This window comes from Aulonocara stuartgranti, assembly GCF_965226115.1.
Source record: "Aulonocara stuartgranti genome assembly, chromosome: 20".
Taxonomy (NCBI): Eukaryota; Metazoa; Chordata; class Actinopteri; order Cichliformes; family Cichlidae; genus Aulonocara; species Aulonocara stuartgranti.
The window spans coordinates 32,311,242-32,333,990 of NC_138956.1; the positions used below are offsets into that span (position 1 = coordinate 32,311,242).

General features: G+C 38.1%; 2 protein-coding genes across 2 annotated transcripts; one reads left to right on the forward strand and one right to left on the reverse strand.

Annotated features, from left to right (window-relative positions):
- Window positions 1-3,115: 3,115 nt before the first annotated feature.
- Window positions 3,116-14,830, reverse strand: LOC309697893 (trypsin). The gene is made up of 5 exons (XM_082520101.1): window positions 14,754-14,830; window positions 11,188-11,347; window positions 6,091-6,232; window positions 5,711-5,977; window positions 3,116-4,418 (listed from the first exon to the last, which is right to left on the reverse strand). The coding sequence occupies exons 1-5, from the start codon at window positions 14,806-14,808 to the stop codon at window positions 4,248-4,250; spliced, it is 795 nt and encodes a 264-aa protein (XP_082376227.1). The 5' UTR covers window positions 14,809-14,830; the 3' UTR covers window positions 3,116-4,247.
- A 5,174-nt stretch (window positions 14,831-20,004) lies between these two features.
- LOC309696337 (trypsin-3) lies at window positions 20,005-22,343 on the forward strand. The gene is made up of 6 exons (XM_082517523.1): window positions 20,005-20,166; window positions 20,479-20,550; window positions 20,968-21,124; window positions 21,269-21,407; window positions 21,484-21,735; window positions 22,021-22,343. Exons 2-6 carry the CDS (start codon window positions 20,493-20,495, stop codon window positions 22,171-22,173), a joined length of 759 nt encoding a protein of 252 aa, XP_082373649.1. The 5' UTR covers window positions 20,005-20,166; window positions 20,479-20,492; the 3' UTR covers window positions 22,174-22,343.
- The last annotated feature ends 406 nt before the right edge of the window (window positions 22,344-22,749 follow it).

Sequence of the window (22,749 nt, forward strand, 5' to 3'; positions counted from 1 at the left end):
GAGGAGGAAGTGCCAGCAGGCCTGAACCTCATCTGTTGTTTTTCTATTCATTATGCTTTAATGATCAAATGCCCCCTGGTGGTTCAGATAAGTCATGTGCATTTTAAAACCTCTGTCATCTCTTATAAATAGCTACGTTTTTTTTTCTTTTCTGTTGTGAGTTGTTGCGAGTTCCTCTTATCTGTCTGCATTTATCTTCAAAAAGGTTCCTGAGTCTCAGCAATAGGTCCAGATAGGACAGTGCATGCATGCATGGCTCAAGACTATCACTGGGTTGCCAACAGTCACATTTCTGCCAAGTCTTTAAAATGTTCGTGATTTCACAATAGTGACACAATTACAATGTGTAAAATATCACTATTAAATGTCAGCAGATTCCATACTGCAGTCAACGTAATTCTGTTTTCTTAACCCTCCCAATTCAAATGCATAATCACAGCTATGGTGGATGCTGTAGGACAAGCAAATCTGGCTGCCGTTCATCTGTAGAGAATTCAGGCTGTCATTCTGTTTTTCATCTCACCTGTCAGGTGCCCACATATTTTTATAGTAGTGGAGGCTGTAAATCCTTGTGAAAGGAATAGATGAGTCGATAAAGTTCACTTTTCTTTAATGACAGCAATAATGAGCTGAGTTGTTGAAGAAATTTCTGTCAGTAAATGCTGCTGTTTTTGTCACTGTTAGCTTCTGTTAGCCTCTGTTAGCCGGAATTAGCAAAATTTTCTTTAAAGTTGATCTAACATTGTTGGACTCGCACACTTAGCAAATAAACTGTCATATGATGTGACAGTGTATCCAAACTGTTTATCAGAGATAAAGCTTGAAACGTGAGCCAAACATTAGCTAGCATAGCATTAGCTTATAGCCATCTGTTTTTGTTTAGCAAGCTCATTTGTAACTGTTCAGAGACAGGAGAGTTGCATGCCTAATCTGCTGACAATAAGTAATTGCAACAATATTGAGAATAAATAAGCATATAACATTATGAATCATACTAAGAAACTATGTAAATGGGTTTTTTTAACGAACAATAAATGATCTAAACACAATTCAACGGTGTATAATCTTGTTTGCAACACTAATAGTCATGAGGGATGCCCAGATGGGGTTTGTTAAAATGTAATTAGTAAGCTTGGTATACAGTAAACTTTGTATAAAGGTTTCTCACTCAGTGTAAATTATACATGACAAAGAGCACATACAATATAGTAGTTCATGAATACAATGCAGGAGTTATTCTAATGGCCACGGGTGTCACTGGTAATAGTTTTCTGGTAGCTTTCCAGTTAAATTCTGAACAATGCTCCTTTACTTACCTCTATACAAAGAATCATATTATCACCACTTACCACATATCAGTACATCATCCCATCCCAAAAACTGCACATGTAGAACTGTGGTTTTAAAATCAACTTTGCTTTTCAGTTGTTAGAAAATAATGGATGCTGTCAACCTAGTTTGAGTAACAGAGGCCATTATCATTGTAAAACACGTTTTGTGTTCCCAGCAGATTAAAAGCCCATTGGGAGAAAATGCTTAGGGAATGGTCACAATATGTATAGCTCAGTTAATAGCTTTCTGTGAAACCCATTAAAGTACATTTCTTTTTGTGACCTAGCGTGCATATAAGGAGCTTAGGATCAATCATGTCAGGTGATATACCCTAACACTCCTGAGTGTGGCTTTCTCATGCAAGAACAAAGGGAATAAGCCTTTGTGTAACCAAGCCTGTAAGATTTGCAGCATAAAAGACCCTGAAATCCATCAATCACAAGGGGCATTGACACACCCATCAACACAGAGCAAACAGGACCAGCCATGAAACTAGAGCTCCCTCTAAAGTAGGCCATCAAGTATTCATTCTGCTGTGATAAGCCAACACCTATCAGGTGTGATGCAGTCTGTACTGATTTCACCTGGCTTCGTGACGGCTCGCCCTTGCGGGAATCTCTGCTGGTGAGGAGGAGGAAGGAGTCCAACGACTGGCTCCATGCATATTTCATGAAGGTATTCCAGTTTTAGGGTAATTCTTCTGTGGCTTGAGTAAGGCTAATGACAAGCAGCCAAGATTTACACTCCATATCAAATGTGATTGCTGTAGTTTTAAATAATTTATCAGTGTAGTGGCTTATTAATTGTTCCCCTGCAGAGGCTTTTACTGACTTGTACAAGTGACATGGCATGAAGAGTTGTGAGTTATCTATCCGAAAAGCCCATGTAATGCGTTATTGAAGGTCTCCACTTAACTTAAGGCTGATGGCTGTAACATTTACTGTGTAAATGCACACACAGACGTTAGGCAGAGAGTGCATGAAAAAAAGGATGATTAGTAATTTATTGAAGTTTAAAAAACAGAAAAAAAAACATTGCAGTTTATGCAACTACATTAAAACAGACCATGAATATATCATGTCAAATTGGCAGTGATCATTTTCTGACTAATAGAATTTCAGTCTGAAAACACAGGCTGATCACAACACGGACACACACAGCACGCGTTACAATTGAACCAGTGGATTCTTGAACTTAAAGTAAGCATTATTTTAATTTTCAGTTCAAATTTGGATTCTTTTCATAATTCATTAATTTTGTAATGCAAATATCATAGAATAGTACAAATTACCCACCAGTTTCATCTCTAAACAGTTGTTTTAATGTGACTAACCTACAGATTATCAGATTTTCACGGAACAATATATATATATATATATGGTAAATGGTAAATGGCCTGTATTTATATAGCGCTTTACTAGTCCCTAAGGACCCCAAAGCGCTTTACATATCCAGTCATCCACCCATCCACACACACATTCACACACTGGTGATGGCAAGCTACATTGTAGCCACAGCCACCCTGGGGCGCACTGACAGAGGCGAGGCTGCCGGACACTGGCGCCACCGGGCCCTCTGACCACCACCAGTAGGCAACGGGAGAAGTGTCTTGCCCAAGGACACAACGACCGAGACTGTCCAAGCTGGGGCTCAAACCGGCAACCTTCCGATTACAAGGCGAACTCCCAACTCTTGAGCCACGATCGCCCCGTGTATATATATATATATATATATATATACATACATATATGGGAAATACATTTTTAAATGATTTCTGCTCACATTGAACAGATGTTGTTTTTTACTTATACATTTTGACTCAGTAAACTCAGTTCCTGCTGTTGTTTCTATGACTCATGAACAAGCTAAACGACTTGTGATGTTACAGTAATAGCCACAATATGCTCAGTTAAATGTAAGCATGCTTTATTTACAGCATTTCATATGTTTTGAGCTCATCCAGCTAAAGGACCGATGAGCATATGTGCAAGCAAAGTGTCCACAAAGTATCTGTCTATCTCACCGGAGTTCACAAGAATTGTTGATACTTCCTCTGTATTTGTCAGAATATACTCAAACTTACAGCGCACACAATGATCCCCTAATTGGTCTTCACCCAAAGTGTAACCAAGGTTTAGGTCATTTTTATAATTTTACAGGCACTGTCATTTTCACAACGTTGCTACTCCTCCTATATTATTGATCATATTTTAGTGAAACATGAGTAATTTGTCCTCGATATGACTGTGAGCTTTCTTGACTTCTTAAAGGATTTTAGAACATAAACTGTGATGTATCATGACTGAAAGATAGCATCATGACTATGTTTTTCTGTTGTTCTCTTTTCCACGAGACTCTGAAGGATTTGGCACCTCAATCGTGACGCTGTGGAAATGTGTTCAACGTGTTCTGCTTTGCCTGAGAGTATTGGTGGATTCCACTGTATTTCTATTGTTTATGAGTTGCCTAAAATAGATCAGCAGCTGGCAAACTAAATGTAAAACTCAAAAATGGTTGCCCATTGTCTCTAGCTTTTGACTGACACAACATTTACTTGAGGTCAAGCAACAACCGCTCAAGAACTAGGTGAACATTTTGGAAAATTGCCAGATTTGCTTCGTTGCCAATAGTGAGAAGAAACTGACAATGCTCTTAACTTTTTACCTGCTGGAAATATTAACAAGTCACGTGCAAGACTTAAAAGTGCTTGGAGGTTTGTTTTGTTACCCTTGACAGGCCCCACACTGTAGCCTCATATAAAGGCACCCTTTTTTATCCAAATTTGAGCAAGAAAGCAAATCAAATATTTTCCTAAATATTCCTTTAACACATGGGCATACACTCAAATGTGCATGAAGGGCAAAACAAGCCTAACTTAGGTCACATAAGGCAACAGTGAAAAGTTGCACTGGGCTCTAATTCTTGTTGCATCTGCTGTAGTAGCTAAATATGGTGTTGTCTATCCACCTGCGGAACTTGGACACAGCAGTGTAGACTCCAGGAAACTGAGCATCAGCACAACCTTTCCCCCAGGACACGACACCATAGACCCGACCATCGCAAACAAGTGGACCCCCCGAGTCCCCCTGATGGAAGAAAACATTAGGGATGACATGTTAGGCTACGGATGTCTTTACTCAAGTCTTTACTAATTACTCAACAAGAAACTTAAATATCTCTGATTGATATTCTATGACTTGCTCTGTAGTTCTGTAGCCAGAGCCTTAAATAATTTTCTTGGGCTGTAGAGCGGTAGCTGCCTTTCGCTACCAGTAAATTTTCTTTTACAAAATGTAATGTCCTTTTTTTTTAATGACTAAATAAATGAAGATGTAGAACAATATTACAGAAAACAGTCTGATAACTTTCAAAATGCTGTTATGCAGTAGCCTAAAAGTTGCAAAAAAGAACACACAATATTTTAGACACTTAAAGTATGCCTTGCAAATACAAATACTCTGCAAATGCACTTTCTGAGACAAGCTGAAATAAACTGCAAGCCAAATTGACACAAGGTTAATTTGAGATTTTTTATGAAAATCAAAAAAAGGGAGAGATTTATTGACAGCAAGAGCAATGGAGTCCTATGCCTGTATTTTTTATTTTTATATCAAACTTTACCCAATGGATTAGTTTTTATACAAGATGCAGCTTTATTGTGAGCTTTATTGTATGCAGAAATACAAATACATATGCATAATATGTGTTTTTCATTCTGTCCTTACCTCCAATGCCCATTTCTAATTACAAAGTATCTACTTTTAGCTGCTTCCTTAGTCGCAATGGGTCACCAACGGGATGCCCTCCCTGATGACAAAGATGATCCCAAAGGCATATCTTTTCCTCCCTGGCGATTTTTCACTTGCTAAGCGAATGTGTAAACTATTAAACTATGTAGCCATTTAAATATAACTAATATTTATTTTGAGGTACAAGCTTCAGATATCAGTCTCTTGTCTCGTGGAAGCAGCTAAGAGTTTGGGTTCAATGCATATACCATGGCCTGTTGCAGTAACTTAAGGAATGTGTGTAATTAAATGTGTGAGTTCTCTTGGCCTTAGTTTTTTTGTTTTGTTGTATCTCTGTTACTTTCTTGCCTTCGTGCCTAAAGCCTTCCATAAAATGCTTCCTCTTTTTTTCCCCTTCTTTCTCTAAACGGCCAGAGAAAAGATTCCAATTGTTTGGCATCAGAGGCAACAATCCCTTAATGTTATTACTGGGATTCCCCCACTTATCTTGTGGGTTGCAGTATGTTGAACCATATGGCATACCTGTCATAGTGAACTGGTGCTACGTAAATAAAAAATGACTTGAAAGGTGCTGTAAAACTGTTGCCATGTTCATATCCTGAATTTTAAAAAAGCAGAGATGCTCTTACCTGACAGGCATCTTTTCCACCAAGACTGTAACCAGCACACAGCATGTTTTCTGTGATGTTGCCACTAAATGACTCACTGCTGTTACATTTTTCTGTGGAGACAATGGGGAGCATTACAGTTCGGAGGGTGGAGGGGATCGGGCCTCCGCTGGGATTTGTGTATCCCCAGCCCGACACACGACACAGTCTGCCCTCTGCAATGGGGGCGCCCTGTCTGGGCAGTAGAGTGATGGAGACGTAGCTGTTCAGATAGAATGGAGCCCTCAGCTGAAGAGATTGTAGACAATGTGATGAGTTAGACACAAATGAAGCAACATGGTTTAAATAAATAAAACTAAATAAAATAAAAAGAAACTAAATAAAATCAATGTATTATGTACCTTAATAAGCATAATATCATAGTTGTTTGTGATTTTGTTGTATGAAGGATGTGGCACCAAAATGTGGGGAAGGATTTCTTGCTCTGTGCCCTCATATATAGAAAGAGAGTAGTCTCCTCCAACAATCATCATATTTTTCACCCTGTTGATGAAAATATGAGAAATTACATCTTCTGGGTCAAATGTCTGTAAAAGAAGATTTAAGATAAGATAATATAAACTTTTATTAGTCCCACACATGGGAAATTTGTTTTTATCACGGCAGAAACTGGACAATACAAAGTTAATAGCAGCAAAAATTAAGAAAAACAACAGAATAGAATAAGATCAAATAGAATAAAGTACTATACAAAATAGATTAAAATACTATGTGACATCAGAAAATTGCACTTGGTATTATTGCACATTGGGGAGACTAGGCGAAGGCTACCATGTCATATTGGATATATGTGTGTGTGTCTGTCTGCACGTGTGTGGTCATCTGCAAAGTCTTTCTGCTTGTAGAGTCTGACAGCAGTTGGAAGGAAAGACCCGCGAAATCTCTCCGTCCCACATCGTGGGTGCTGCAGCCTGCCACTGAAGGAGCTGCTCAGTGCTGTCAGAGACTTCTCCATGGGGTGGGAGATGTTGTCCAACAGGGATGACAGCTTAGCCACCATTCTCCTGTCACTCACCACCTCCACTGGGTCCAGGGGGCATCCTAGAACAGAGCTGGTCCTCCAGATCAGCCCGTTCAGTCTCTTCCTGTCCCCAGCAGAGATGCTGCCGCTCCAGCAGACCACACTGTAAAAGATGGCAGAGGCCACCACAGAGTCATAGGTCTTCAGGAGTGGGCCCTTCCCTCCAAAAGACCTGAGCCTCTGCAGCAGGTACAGCCTGCTCTGCCCTTTTCTGTAGAGAGCACTTGAATTGTGAGTCCAGTCCAGTTTATTGTTTATTGTACACCAAGGTACCTGTAGCTATCCACAGCCTCAAAGTCCAAACCTTGGATATTTAGTGGTTGCAGTGGAGGATGTTTGTGCCTGCGGAAGTCTACCACCAGCTCCTTGGTTTTTCTAGTGTTGTTCTGGATGTAGTTCTGCTGGTACCAGTCCACAAACGCTTGGGTGACTTCAATGTACTCTTTGTCGTCCCCATCAGTGATTAGGCCAACTATTGCAGAGTTGTCAGAGAACTTCTGCAGGGAGCACTGGGTGGAGTTGTGAGAGAAGTCTGCAGTGTTGATGGTGAAGAGGAGCAGAGCCAGAACCGTTCCCTGTGGGCCCCCCCGTACTGCAGACGACCCTGTCTGACACACAGCACTGATTTCTCACATACTGTGGTCGGTCGGTGAGGAAGTCCAGTGATGGTCCGCTCCTGAGTTGTCCAACTTGTCCTTCAGGACTGTGGGAAGAATGATGTTGAAGGCACTGGAGAAATCAAAGAACATGATTCTCACAGTGCTCCCAGAGGTCTCCAGGTGAGAGAGGGAACAATGCAGGAGGTGAATGCCATAAATCATGTAATGGCGCTTTTCGTTTTCTTCTGTTTATTTTTTTCTCATTTTCTCTGCATGCACTCTGAAAACCTCTACAGTTATATCAACACAGGCAAGCTGATTTCTTTCAACTTTTTTTCTGTAAATAAGTCATAAATGCAACAGAAGCCTAAGGTCTGTAACTCTGATCTATGACACTGCCTTTTATCACAGGTATAAAAGACATTTTGGCATGTCACATCAAGAAAACCACACATATAAGCATAACAATGGGCGACTGCCGAATCTTTTTCACCTACTCCAGTTTCAACGTCAAGATACTTTACATGCTGGCTGCTCTTAAATAAAACAGAGTAACTGTTCTTCTTAATAGTAACAGTTGTAGTTTTACTACAGTGACAAATCCAGATCTTGGAGTTGGAAAGACCTATTGAGTTTTATGCTTAGGGGTTTACAATAACATAATAAGGGGAGGTGCACAGGTGTATTTGTGTTAAAGCTGGCTTTGATCCATTTGGGTGTTTCCTAGTAAGCTATGCCAGTAAACTAGCATGCACAATCCAAGTCCCTGGAACATGGACACTTAACTGGAGTGTGACCCTATATTAGGGTTATTATTTACAGAAAGGCTTTTCCTGTTGCAACATGGTATATTATATGGAAACAAACAGTAATGACACCCTTTAGCTTGAAACTTAATCATTTTTTAAAAAATGGTGGCAAATAGTGATATAACACCTTTTGCCAAATTGCACAATCAGCAGTTAAACAACAACGTGTAGTTGTGTTTTTTGGCTACGGTTCACAAACCCAAAACAGAGGTAAGAGAAAATAAATGAGTAGTTGATAACTGGTACAAATAAACATGGTAAAGTCATGTTTTGTTGCCTGTAACACTGGAATCATTTTCCTGATGATATTAAACAGTCCTTGCGTCCAACTTTATCCAGGTCTCAACAATTTTCTTCCTTATATAAATTTTACCTACTCCAAACATACACAACATCTTTTTAGCTGTAGAAGTGATTTTTTTTTCATTGCAGTACAAAATAGTTTATTACATATTTTGTAGCTTTTCTCTCTGTTTTGTTTTTTGTACTTTTTTTTTTACGGTGTTGTTATTTGCATTTGTTTTATCATTGCATTTTATTAACTCCTAAAGTTGTATTTCAAAGTGAAATCCAAGGAAGCCAATCGGTCTCAAAATAATTTCCTAGAAAGCAAAATCTTGGGCCATGTCATGGGGATCATTTACACAGCTCAACCAAGAGGACCAGAGGGTGTAACGACTCTGTTAAATAAACATTATCTTTGGGGCAGGTTCATATTTTCATCATTCTTGTCAAACTGTCATAAAGTCACTGACTTAGGGCTCCTCATCCTGCCTACTGTAGCTTCTTTGCCGTCTAACCACCAGTGAGCTTGGATAAATATTTAAGTCCTATGACTCAATACTTGAGTTTGACCATACTCGCTAGCTTACCATTTAAGGTAATGATGGGGTTAGGGTTGTCCTAACCCGAGCTAAACTGGCATATGACAGGGCAGTAAATACATTAAATACTCTCTATGACCCCTATTCCCCCTGCCACTGCAAAGAGAATAGGGGTCACAGAGGGGCAGAACACTGTTATATGCCAATCAAATGTATCCTGTGCTCACATTGGCAGAGTAGTTGCTTCATAGCTCCTGGGATCCCACAAGTTACAAAGCAACTATTCCAAGGTTGCATGAAAAGACTAGGCCGTTTGGCACAGTTTAGTGCAGGCTAAACTGGTTAGTTTGCAATTCTCTGGTTAAGTTTAAAGTAATGCATTATGTTGCACTGGTGCAGAGAGGCTGAAATGCATATACTATTATATATTGTACATATATTTATTAGTTTCAGATGTAGCCATTCTTGTATTTTGCTTGTTTACATTATTGTATTTTGCACAACTCTGTTGCTTGTGAAGCTCGCACACAAGAATTTCACTCACATGTGCTGTACCAATGTACCTGCACATGTGATGTGACAATAAAAGTGATTTGATTTGATTTTGATTTGAGGCTGTGATGTTTATGTTAGGTTACATAAAGGGTAGCAGACCATACAAATTTTTATGTGATTCATTTCTAAGTCCATTTAGTGATTTGTTAAATAGTAAAAGTAATTTAAAATATATCTTTTGTGACCCTGGAAGCCAATGGAGCGTTGCACCTTTCTGAATGAGCTGTAATGTCTGATTTTCTTTTTTGTTTTGTGTTGCTACCAAGACACTGTTACAGTAGTGTAATGAATGTGCGAGTGAGTTTTTCTGTATCTGCTTTAGACAGACATTTTTATTTGTATTTTACTTTATTTCAAGACATCAATAGGCAGACTTTGTAATTGTTTTTATGTGGCTGAGGTCCATAAATTCATAAACTTTAGGATTTCAGTATCTGTTTTCTAGATTCTTTTTATCCTTTTTTTCTTAGGCAAACATCAATCGCTTGCCTCAAAGCTTTGCTTCGTCAGTGTTTTTTTTAATTTTTAAAATTTTAATTTATTTTGCCCATTCGCTTGAAACTGCCAAATGTATTTTTATGGTCTCTTACACTTTGAGTTGCCTCTGTTGTGTGATATGTGCCTTCTATCTATAAAAAACATACTGATCTGTGAAGTTTTTTATCACACTGCTGTAGGAAATCATAAGCCAAGATACATGTTAATGCAGAAATGTAATTTCTGAGGATGCTTGACAACAGATTGGAAGTTGGGAAAACATTGTGGTTGTGTTTGGTAAAAAGACAAGAAAGCGCAGAGTTGTATCTGTCCTTCTTTACCTTGTTCTTGTTAAGAATTATAGACAAGAGATGGTTATACTTGTCATGTAAAACAGCAATTTCCAAGTTATGCAGTTTGATTGTCCATCCATCCATCCATCCATCCATCCATCCATCCATACATACATACATACATACATACAAAAAACCCCAAAAAGATTTTTTAAAATTTGTCATTAATGAAGACATTTACATTTCATTAAAATCTGGTTGCTAACATTAAATTGGAAGTCTGGGAGACAGAGCTGCCTTTCTGCTGATATATTAATAATTAACTGCTATTAATGCAATAAAGCTTTTTGACATCAGTTGCAACTGTTTGTTGACAGGGAAATAGGCGATACTGACATTTGGAAACTGTAATTTATCAGTTTGCTGATTTGCTGCTAAAACCTTAGAATATGGAATGGGCACAGAACATTGTCTACAAATATTGCTTCCTTATCTTCAAATTGTTTGCAATCTAAATAAAGTATTCTGATCGGTCGTCATGATCTGTGTCAGATTTCAGTACAACAAAGCTCCATTGTTATGGTGCGCTTTTATCGCTGCCATTAGCTTTCTTTCAGTCAGGATAAGCCACAGATCTGACTGTATGATATGAGTTGAAATTACAGGATTGAGAAGTCAAATTGAGGCTATCCTATATCAAGAGGCCTTTTCTTCCTTACAAAAAGTTAAATCTGAACACAAAGACATGGGGTTTTGTGTGATGTGTGACTGATTTTAAAACTCAATCAAGTCAACTTTGCCTTAAGTTATAGAACTTTTTTAATCCATAGGGGTAAATCGACAGGAGAAAATTAGCTCACCCGATGTTACAGTGTGCTGCTGTGACTACCCAGTGCTTATTAATCAAGAAACCCCCACAGAAGTGCTTTCGTTCCAATGTCTGTATCGACACAATGTACTTGATGGAATGTGGAACCGGTGCATATCCTCCCACTATTCGTTCCTCTCCAACATTCTGACCTGCAACACACAAGCAATGACAAATTTCAGCTCGGATTAGATTTAGAGAAAGAAACACACAGAACAGTCCATAAGGTGTTGGTGTAAACCACACTGAGCTAACTCAGTTGCTCTTTTTTAGTACCTTTACAAGATCAGTGCAAACTATTCAGGTCATAAAGAAAACCACAGAGGATTTCACCGCACAGTTGCTTTGTGGCTCAGCAGATCAATGAAAAGCAATCTCATCTCCGAAGTACTTCACACTGGCTTAAGTGAGGATAGATCTGACTGCCTGTTTGGTGTTTAAATGAGTTTGAAGGTAACACGTTAACTCAATTTGGACCGGATCTGATTAGCTCATAAACAGAATCAACCCTCCAAAGGACACCTGGGCGAAACACAAATAGAAGGCCTGAACTAGCCCACAATCTATCTCAGTCTGCCTAAAGGAAAAGGAGAACACCATCAGTTTGGACGTCTCCAAAATGCTGCCCACGACCACGCTCAAGGATAAGCTGAGTATAGCTGATACTGGAGTAAAACTAATTCTAATTGGAAGCTGTGCTTGTTTGGGAACACTCTTTGGTGTTTACAATGCTTCTGCCCCTGACTGAGCTGCTTAGTTTTATATTTTTTCACTTCGTGTATTTGTGGCTTTAAATGCTGCTGAGGACACTGCAATCACATCTTTTCCCTTGGACCTTGAAGTTTTGAATAATGTGAGGACAAATAAGATGAAAAGAACTCACAGAAGCACTGTACAGCGCACACACAGAGACAGATTTCAGCACTTACAGAATTTAGAGCAAATTTTCTATCATGGATTGTAACTTAAAATTAAGTGTTTGTATTCTTGGTCAAGCTTGCTGGTTGTGTTAATGGGGCAATATATTAAATATGTCTGAGATTAGTGAACAGCCATTGTTTTCTGCATCACCTTATCATTATCTCATCACTGTGGAGAAAATTTCCTCCACTTTTTTACAACATAGCTTTAGTTCACTGAACTGTGTGGCAATCACTTTTGCACAGCTGTCTCATTTAGGTTAAGGTCTGCACTTTGACTGGGCCATTGCTACACCTTGATTTTTGTTTTCCAGTTATTCTTTTGGAGACTTGCTGCTGTGCTCAAGATCATTGCCCTGTTGCATAACCCAGTTTCACTCAAGCGTTAGCTGTTGGACAGATGGCCTCATATTTAATGCTAGAATACTTTAGTATACAGTGGAGTTCATGGTTGACTCAGTGACTGCAAGGTACCCAAGCCCTGTAGCTACAAAACAAAACAGAAAAATCCATCAGCACACCATCATGGGTTTTTGCAGTCTGTACAGTGCGCTGTCGGATCACTTCTGATTTATTGTCTTAATCCCTATGGAAGCAGTAAGAGTACAGATATTTTTAAAATGTTTAAAACTATCTGTTCCACATCATATTATTGCAGCATCATGTTATTATTAGTGTTTGATGGGTTTAAAAGCTACTTCGGCCTTCAAAATTGTCATTTGAATAGTTAGGAGCAGTGTAGTGGTGCAGTTGTTAGCATTGTTTCCTCACAGCAAGAAAGCCCCAGGTTTGAAATGCACCATCTGTCCAGGGCCTTCCTATGTTTTTCTTGTATCTGCATTGTCTCCACATACTCCAAAGACATGGAGTTAGTGGGGTTAGGTTAACTCGTGATTCCAAATTGCCCGTAGGTGTGAGTGCGAGAGTGAATGGTTGTCTATCTCTGTTAGCCCTGCAACAGGCTGGCGACCTGTCCTAGCCTTCCTCTTGCCTTATGGCATCCGGGATGGGCTCCAGACCCTGAATTGGATAAGTGCAAGAGAATGGAAGGATGGGTTTACAAGCAAGGCCAACTAAAGCCTTGGTGTGAACCCAAAGGTTCATGACAGAACAAGTCTAGACTATTCGTAGACATAGGATCATTTCTTTGAAAGCGTTTAATAATTAGTGCTTTCTTGTGTTTTTCTGTTTAATTACATTCAAAATTGATCTCAAGTGGTTCATAAATGAGTCTCCAAATTGTCAGTGTGGTGTGGAGATATGTTATATTTTACCAAAAGATGAGATAATTCTATAGTCTTATAAGAAGTGACACTTTGGTACCAAGTTAGTGTCTGAACTACCCAGGGAACGATCAGGGAAAGCTTTGATGCAACCTTTTTCACTCGAAAATATAATTTTGCCTAATAGATAATAGAAAGAGAAAAATGTGAATACCTAAAATATTTGAATTATAATGACTTTAGCAATTTTACAATGTTGAGCTACGACCCCACATTTTCTAAAATGTTCCCTAAGGCTCACAAAGCATCTATATGGCAAATATTTGAAAATTAAACAATGAAACCAAAATTGTAGATCACAGTAACCGAGAGAACCTTTAGGCATGGAAATGCTTTCATCTAACCACAGGCTAGAATTAGTAGCTGGGGTGGATCTTAACAACAAAATGGTAACTCTATAGGCTACACTACACCCAGCAGTGACTGCGTGTGAGGTTAACACACATGTGGGTGTATCAGAAAGCATTATGCAAGATCATGGAAGTAAACATTTTAAGATTGGGTTTCTTTGAGTGTTTTGTCTCCTAAACTGTAACTAGAAATAGAAGAAAATTGAAAAGATTAAGAAGATAAGATTAAACAGTGATAAACTACAGTTTTTTCTTTTTTTAAAGCTCAGGTTTGGGTAAGTCTTAAACCATTATCCAAATGATATTTTATGCTGCTTCTTCTCAAATCACAGACCTGCTCAAGATCTTTATCAGAATCTCCTTTTTTGGTGTCTTTGTGACATAATTTCCAGGCACAAAGGCAGGTGTTGGCCACAATTATTTATTGTTATTTGTGTTGTTAGACTGAATCTATTGTTACTGAGGTTTCAAGTTCAATTCCTTTTCAAAAGCCCTGTGTCTCAGGAAGATGTTTTGGCTGTAACAGTTTACATGCTACAATATGAAAGTATTTATCATGTAATAAGAACCATTAAAATTTCATTAAAAAGAAGAAAAGAGTTTTAAATGAAATGATTACCTGTAAATAAGAACAGTTATTTTAACAAGAAAGCAGTCATGTGTCTTTTTTACTGTGAAATATGATCATCTTTGAAGATTAACTCAAATTAATGTGCACATTTATTTCTTCCTCTCCCTGCTACCCAGATGGAAATGGCTCTGAGTCACATTTTTTCTCTTCACAGATCATCAGAACTGCAAGTGCACAGCTAAAAGGGATGTTTTAAAAATGATTAGAAGGCATACCCTAATGCTATATCTCATGCATTTGCAGCACATCCTAGAAGACACCCAGTCTACTTTTGTTTTCAGAATGTTAGCCCATCACAACATCACAACTTTCACTTTGTTCGTTATGATCATATTTTTGTGAACTTTAAATTGGAGAAAAAGAAGCTTACTCACAGTTTACAGCCAGGACTTCCAACAGTATACAAAACAATAAATATGGCTGGTCCATAGTGAGACAAAGGGCAGCACAGTCTACTTGCAGCGAGAGGCTTAACCTGTGTGCTACTTGTCTGATCTTAGGGGGAAGGCATCTCACCTGCACTCTCAGGTTTCTTATAGTTTCTGTTTCCGTTTCCATGGTCACCACTTTGTCCTAGACCGATTTATAATTGAAGCTCCATGGCACAGTTGCTTGACTCACCTCTTCCATGACCCACAGAAACTCACCCAGTTTATTGTTGACATTTTAAGAACAGCTTGATCGGCTGCTATGGTAAATGGTAAATGGCCTGTATTTATATAGCGCTTTACTAGTCCCTAAGGACCCCAAAGCGCTTTACATATCCAGTCATCCACCCATTCACACACACATTCACACACTGGTGATGGCAAGCTACATTGTAGCCACAGCCACCCTGGGGCGCACTGACAGAGGCGAGGCTGCCGGACACTGGCGCCACCGGGCCCTCTGACCACCACCAGTAGGCAACGGGTGAAGTGTCTTGCCCAAGGACACAACGACCAAGACTGTCCAAGCCGGGGCTCGAACCGGCAACCTATGAGCCTGTTCAGTTTTAGTCATGTATTATTTAACAGCTACTCTGATGATTTAGCCCTGTCCAATATAGCATCCCATAAGTCCACATGATTGAAGCTCCTAATGTGGCTCAGATTGGCTTCTGTCATATTAAATGAGGAAAGATTCAGTATGCGTCTTTACCATTCATGAGAGTCTCCCTGCACTGATATCTCCTGAAAGGATTAATGAGGCTTTTGACCGAAGTTGAGCAGCATAAGCTTTCGTGTCAGACCAGGTCAAATAAGCACTGCTGCTCAACATCTATCCTCAGGCTGGGTGTCATTAAAAATGGAGCACAGCTAAGCCTTGTCTCATCACAGTCACCATCCCTCTGTGGAGTTCCTGACCTTAGCTGGCTAATAGCCCTCTCTGTTGCCCTCATTGCTGCTGATAGCTAAAGCCGTGCTCTTGGTACATCTGTCCTCCCTTGAGTGCTGACAAAGGTGCTTTTTTTCTGCATGACCCACTCCTCAGTTCACATGCTGCTGCCATGTTCATGGTTGCCACTTCCAGCTCTTACAATCATCTGACTGACATTGAACTAAAATGTTACTTACCACAAGACTCTAATAAACAAATTTCCTCCTATTTTAAATCTATTCACTTACTATAAAATATGTCAGCTGACTTGAATTAAAGACTTTCCTTATTTACATTAGACTGGAGCTGTTATACTTTTCCTTATTTTCTGTTACAGTGGTGGATGCTCATGTTAAACATGGCCAACATTTCAAATAATGAGAAGCGATGAAATGCAAGTAATCCTCATGAATTAAAACCTCAACTTTCAGACAGCTCTAAAGAGCCATTTTCAATCAATTATTTTATTTTTCTGTCTCTTTATGATGTCATGAGAGAGAGGATATCCTTATTATGGTCATGTCAGACATACAGCTATGGCAGATTTAAGTCTGCTGTTTTGTTTGCAAGGGGCAGCAAATCAGAAGAAGGTTGACTTAAAGGGTAGGAAGTGAATGAAGGTTCTTCATCAAGGCCAAATATAAAATAAATAGGAGTTATCTTCACCTGTTAGTTATGCAAATCAATCTCAAGTCCAAGGACAAAAAATAAATTAACAATAAATGTAACTATATCTATGAGACATTTAAAAGTTATTTAAATGTTTCATGCTCGCTAATGCTTTGTTAGCATGTGCTATTTGTTTTTAGTTAACTGTCATGTAACACTTTACAAAGGTTTATTGATGTAATTATGATTAGAGCTGTGTCATTGTGTTACCACTGTTCATAAATAACTTATAAACCCTTTATAGAGAATAGCAGACCACTACATGTTTTAATACACTGCTCATAGATGTTATAATCTGATGTAAATCCTTTTTATATCAACAGTGTTTATTATATTACATCTATTTTATTGTATTATTTAAACTTGATATATGTTTTTGTTTCCATATGTCAGCAGTTATGAACAAATAAAGGGTTTGAACGTGACTTTCTTATAATTGCTGACATGTTTCACTGATAACTGAGGTGTATAATTTCACTGACATATATTGTTGTTCAGTAGTCAGACAGGTTGGCACTGAAGCCTTATCAGTGTCAGTATCAGCATCATCATTTCTTGGTACCAGTAACTCAGTACTGGGTAGGGATGGGTATCGTTTAGGTTTTATCCGATACCGGTGCCAAACCGGTACTTTTGAAACGGTGCCGGTGCTTAAACGGTGCTCAAACCGGTGCTTAAAGAATGGAGAACACAAAATTGGTCCAAAAACCTCTCATGTTCAGCTGTTTTTTTGTAAAAAGATAACAATGTTAACCTTTTCTGCAGCTATGGGGCATATATGGTATCACTCTTGGCTGGAAGCAGTGCTTAAACAATGGAAAAAACACAAACTTTGTCCAAAAACCTCTCATGTTTAACTGTTTTCCACTTTTTCTTTGGTCATTTTAGCCTTTTTGGCCAGGGTGAAGGGAGCATCTGCCATCAAACAAGAAGACAGCTGCATGTAACTACGACGGTGTTTGCTAGTTCTGCTGAGTTTGCATCTTTTGCTGTGAAGTACAGCCAGACTTTTGACCGCTTCGCCTTGGGCATTTTTAATCTGTAGCTCTGCTCTAAAAGAACGTACGTACCTGGACCCGCCTACTATCCTCAGAAACGTAAAATGATTGGCTAGAATTCAAAGTGTATGACATCTCAGGAAAAAAAAGCACCGAAATAAAGCACCGAAATGTGCGCTGCTTTTCGGTCTGGTTACTACCGTTTATGTCAGAACCGGTGCCATCATGGCACCGGATACCGGTACCCATCCCTAGTACTGGCATCTTGATTCAACCTTATGTAATCTATCTTTACTTAGAAATGTGTTTAGCTCAATAGCTGTAAATTCTACTAGTAAACATCTACTTTAAACCACACACATATATTAACATATTTAACCTGCAATGAATAAAAAATACAAATACAAACACAATATTAACTTTTTAATTGCTCTACATAGACTTTAGACTTTAGAGCTTTTATTGTCATTGTGCAATTTCTTGCACAGCGAAATTGGGTAGCTGGACCACAAAGGTGCAAAAGTAAAGAAAAACAATATATGTATACATATATGTGAGTAAACTATATACTGTACACTGTATGTGTAGAAACATTGAAACATTGTGGGGCTGTATACAAGGGCAGTTATATAATATAAATAAATAAATCAGGGTGGAGGGGCTATGGTCATTTAGGGTGGGGATGGTAATTCAATTGAGACCAAAATATTGTGCAAAGACCAAAGACCAAAAATATTGCACAGAACAAGGAAAGAAATCATATTTTAATGCAATTTACAGATCCAAAGAGACATCCAAAAATCAGCTACATTGGCATTTATTATAGATCTTAAAAGGCAAGAAGCCAGGACTAGGTGGCCTCAGCTATTCATCAATACATTTTGAATTTTGCACAAAGGTTAAGCTCCTAGAAACTAGTTTCGAAATCTAGATTGCACTGAACTTGAGTCTTAAGTAAAGTGGTGCAGTGAGGTGAACTACAGTGTTTGGACAGTTACACATTTTGTGTTCTTTAGGCATGGCTTTGTTTATTTTATTAGTATTAATCCAAGAAAATGAAATAATGAATAAGACTTTCACACGAAATATAGTCCTTTTAATCAGAGCCTTGACTACTAAACTATTTGCTGTGTTTATGCACAAAAAAGTTCAAGGACTTAGGTTTCTTTTGGGGTACCAGTAGCTATTTAGCTGTTTAGGTGGCGTCTATAGGAGTAAAGAGGTAACAATGCATGTATTGAAGATAATAAACAGTCTCACAAAGTGAGAGTGCTATGAAAGGTTGTTGTTCAACCACATTATTATTATAACATGCAGTACTCCAGTTAAAGACATAAATCACTGACATATTAAAGTTGTGTGTAACAGAACCTGAAGGTGAGGTACAACAGAGAGCCTGAGTATAGTCTAAGCCCCATTGCAATGAAAAGAACACAATGTACACTCTATGTTTTGAGGGTCAAAAGTTTCATCCAACGCTATAACTGGGCTGAAATATTGTTAGTGACGTTGAGTGCAGAGGGTTTTTTGCAGCATGCTTACACACACATGATGATGGTTTGAATATTCTCTGGGTCAAGAAGTCTGAAGAAGATGTCCTTAACTGGGCCTTAGAATCGGTTGAAGAATAATGGATAATATAGATAATCAAGACTACGCAGGGAGTGTGTTGTGTGTCTGTCTAGCCATGATCATCTTGGTGTGAGGCAGATTATCACATTGCATTCCAGCGAAGTAAACTTGTAATTTCAACTGCTGAAGTAAATTAAATCTTTCTAAAGGACAGATATTTCTCCTGAATTCCTTCTGAAAAATTTGAACACGACAAAGTCTCCATGTGGTTATAATTAATATTCTGTTCATCCATTCTTTTTTCGCTTATCCTTAGGCTTGGGGAGGGAGTTTGATAGGAGTTTGGAGCCTATCCCAGCTACCGTAAGGCAAGAGGCAGGGTACATCCTGGACATCACCAGCCATTCAGAGGGCTAATACAGAGAGACAGACAGCCATTCCCATTCACATTCACACCTATGGATATCTTAGTCTAAGTGTCTTTGGACTATGGGAGGAAGTCGAAGACTTCATGGAAAATAATACCAACCATTGTTTGTATTTTATCTCTATTAGTCTGCAATAATACAAACACCATAAAGCCAGAGTTTAGCAATGTACTCTTAGCCAGTAAACTGTTTATCATTGTCTGTGATGGCCAGTTATTTCATTTAAATCTCAACTAATACATTTGAAATTTTTAGATGTTTAAATAAGATTCTGATTTTTTTTAGATTTTCATAAAATGAATCATAGAAACCGGAAGTGCTTCTGTCTTTTGTGTTTTTTTAGTTTTGAAATGAAGTTAATCTTGCCAGTGTGACTTTTCTAACTTTATTATTTTATATCCTACATAATCGTGGAAACTATTGCAATCTAATTTCATCTCATTAAAAACATTATCAACATTTAATAGAGAAATAACTGTTGAAGATATTGTTGATCCTGTAGAGGCGTTGCCAACCTAAAAACTGCAAGTATAAAACTTGAGCTTAGAAATGGGCATAATACAAGAGAACACCCTAGCTTTGTCAGGTTGTAGGTCAGTTTCATTGTAGGCGCGTGAGATGGTTACAGAACACAACAAGATGAAAAGATAATTTAAACAAAAGATCTTGACAAGGATATAGTTACACTATAAAAAGAAAGAGGAGAGCATTGGTCTCATCATTTGGAGATACTCTGAAGCTTCCTGTGTCTAGACTTTCAGGTAAGCAAATTTTTATTTTAACCCTTTTTAGTGAAATTGTAATTAATGTTCAACTGTCTAAAAATAATTCACAGTCTCACTATATTTTAAAAATAAAAGCTCATTGTTCAAAAGAATTGAATTAAATGGTCATTTAGTGCTTTTGAAGATATTGTTGATCCTGTAATTGTTGCGATACAGTTTTTAAACAAAGCAAAATAACCAAATTAAGCAAAACTAAGCAAATAATTTATAGTTCATTAGCACGAGCAATTAAAATGACAGTAATTTATGTATATAGAAGCTGCTAGCTGTCGTTGTTCTGTGTTACAGGTATCAATTACAATATGGCTGCTGTGGCAATCACTACTGTGCTGCTTCTTTTGTCTTTTTCAGTAAATTCACGTGAGTTATATCTTTGAATTTTTCATTCCAAGACACTTAACAAAGGATATGAAATTCTAGTCTCAATGTTTAGATCTAAAGACTAATACACAAAGACTTTAAAACAGCTGACAAAAACAGACATGTTAGTCGATCAGGAGAAATTTTCTGTGACGTGGCTGTAATACTGCTGTCTGACTCAGTTTATGAAGCCAGACAATACTGTAGAAATGAATACAGAACTGGAATATTATAAGGAGCTTGGAACGAAAACAACTAGACTTCTTTAAGTTAAGAAACTTACTAGAATATTCTGCTTTTTTTTTTTTTTTTTTTTGTTAAGGCACATTACCCTGACAATCTATCTTTTTTGTTGTAAACCAAAAGAACGTAAAATATAGAGACAAATTGTCTGATTCGCTCTGTCTTTCGTCACAGAGAAAGAGAATACAGGAAGGATCATTGGGGGTCAAGAGGTCGAACCATACTCTATCAAATACCAGGCATCCCTTCAGACTGAGGTCGGGGATCACTATTGTGGAGCCACGCTAGTTCACCCAGAGTGGGTGGTATCTGCTGCCCACTGCTGGAGACCGTAAGTACTGACACCATACAGCAAGATTGCAGCTTTACTAATAAACATTAATGAAAATGTTTAATAATTATTGATGGAAAAAGGTCTGTTTTGAAAGAACATATGTGAAATTCTCATTTCGTTTTGTCTCTTTCTGTTTAACAGGAGTAATTTTATGAGGGTTGTGCTATGTGAGCACAGCCTGATCAAAACAGAGGGATTTGAACAGATCTTCAATGTCTCAAAGATATATGTACACAATTATAATTTCAGGACATATGAGAATGACATCATGCTTATTAAGGTAAGTAGGACTTGTACTTAGCTACAAAAAATGTGATCTCACAATGGTACCACCCTAACTTTGGTTTGTGTTACAGCTTAGCAGACCAGCACAGCTGAATGCTTATGTTCAGCCAGTTCTGATACCTGATGAAGGTACCCCTCCCTTTAGTGGCACCTGCATAGTGAGTGGCTGGGGAGTGACACAGGTTTACAGTTACACCCTCTCCCCTGTGCTACGTGCTGTGGATGTAAGAGAAATACCTTACTGCACTTGGTATTACTGGGGCAGGATCAAACCAGGTATGCTTTGTGCTGGATCTCCATACGGGGGAAAGGACTCTTGCCAGGTATACATTCATGGAAAACATGATTTATTTTGTGTTTGTGGTATGCTTAATTACTACTTAGCAACTGCATTTTGTAGAGTAATACTATTTTTAAATGAATATTTCCTCTTAAATTTATAGGCAAAATGACACCTGTTATATATGCTATAAAATATATTTTAACCAGTGATGATTTACATATAATTTCAGTGTCATTTTAATAATATTTAACATTTTCCATTTAAGGGTGAATGTGAAATGCTCTATTATCAAAAAACAATCCTGATTTGTTGTGGTACTCCACAGGGCGACTCCGGGGGCCCCCTTGTCTGCAATGGCTACTTTGAGGGCATTGTCTCCTGGGGTATTGGCTGTGCAAATCAGTACTACCCTGGTGTCTACACCAGAGTCAGGAGCTATATTCAGTGGATTAACTGGGTTATTGACAACACAGCATGAGCGATTTTTTTCAAAAACAGTTAAATGAACATAATTTTCAGATGGGCCTGAAATGAATAAATATTAACGTTAGGAATTTCTAAAATGTTCCTGGAAATATGTCAATATTGCACCTATAATTAATTGATTGTCACTCTTTTTTCTGATAGGGAATAATAAAAGAAAGACTTGTTGTTATGATATCCTTTTTATTTTTTGTTGGTACTATAGCAGTATAATTAGTAACTGTGTTAATCATTCAAAGTGAATAGTACTATTGAAAAATCACCAATGTTGTTGTTTTCACATGAATCAATTTTCCTATTATGCCTGTTACTACAAGCAAAACCTCTTATATTTTATTTAAGCTTCATTGTAAATATGACAGTTTCAATTAGTGCAGCTTTAAGAACAATTTTACCAGTGCACTGGGTCTATAAACTGACAAGTGATACTTGCTACTACTACTAGTATGGAATAAAAGGTTAACCCATCCACAGTGACAGTGAAGATGCTGATTGTCTGTATCATGCTTCTATCAGTCTCTTGTGTTCAAAGTCCAAAATGTCCAAAAGTTGCTTAGAATATAAAAATCAA

Bases quoted from the DNA above. Each gene is read 5' to 3' on its own strand.
- LOC309696337 (XM_082517523.1), top strand. From the start codon at position 20,493: ATGGCTGCTGTGGCAATCACTACTGTGCTGCTTCTTTTGTCTTTTTCA. The intron at 21,408-21,483 runs GTAAGTAGGACT...TTTGTGTTACAG, and splicing joins ATGACATCATGCTTATTAAG to CTTAGCAGACCAGCACAGCT. The intron at 21,736-22,020 runs GTATACATTCAT...GGTACTCCACAG, and splicing joins GGGGAAAGGACTCTTGCCAG to GGCGACTCCGGGGGCCCCCT.
- LOC309697893 (XM_082520101.1), bottom strand. From the start codon at position 14,808: ATGGACCAGCCATATTTATTGTTTTGTATACTGTTGGAAGTCCTGGCT. The intron at 5,978-6,090 runs GTACATAATACA...CAATCTCTTCAG, and splicing joins ATGATATTATGCTTATTAAG to CTGAGGGCTCCATTCTATCT. The intron at 4,419-5,710 runs GTAAGAGCATCT...TTCTTCCATCAG, and splicing joins GTGGAAAAGATGCCTGTCAG to GGGGACTCGGGGGGTCCACT.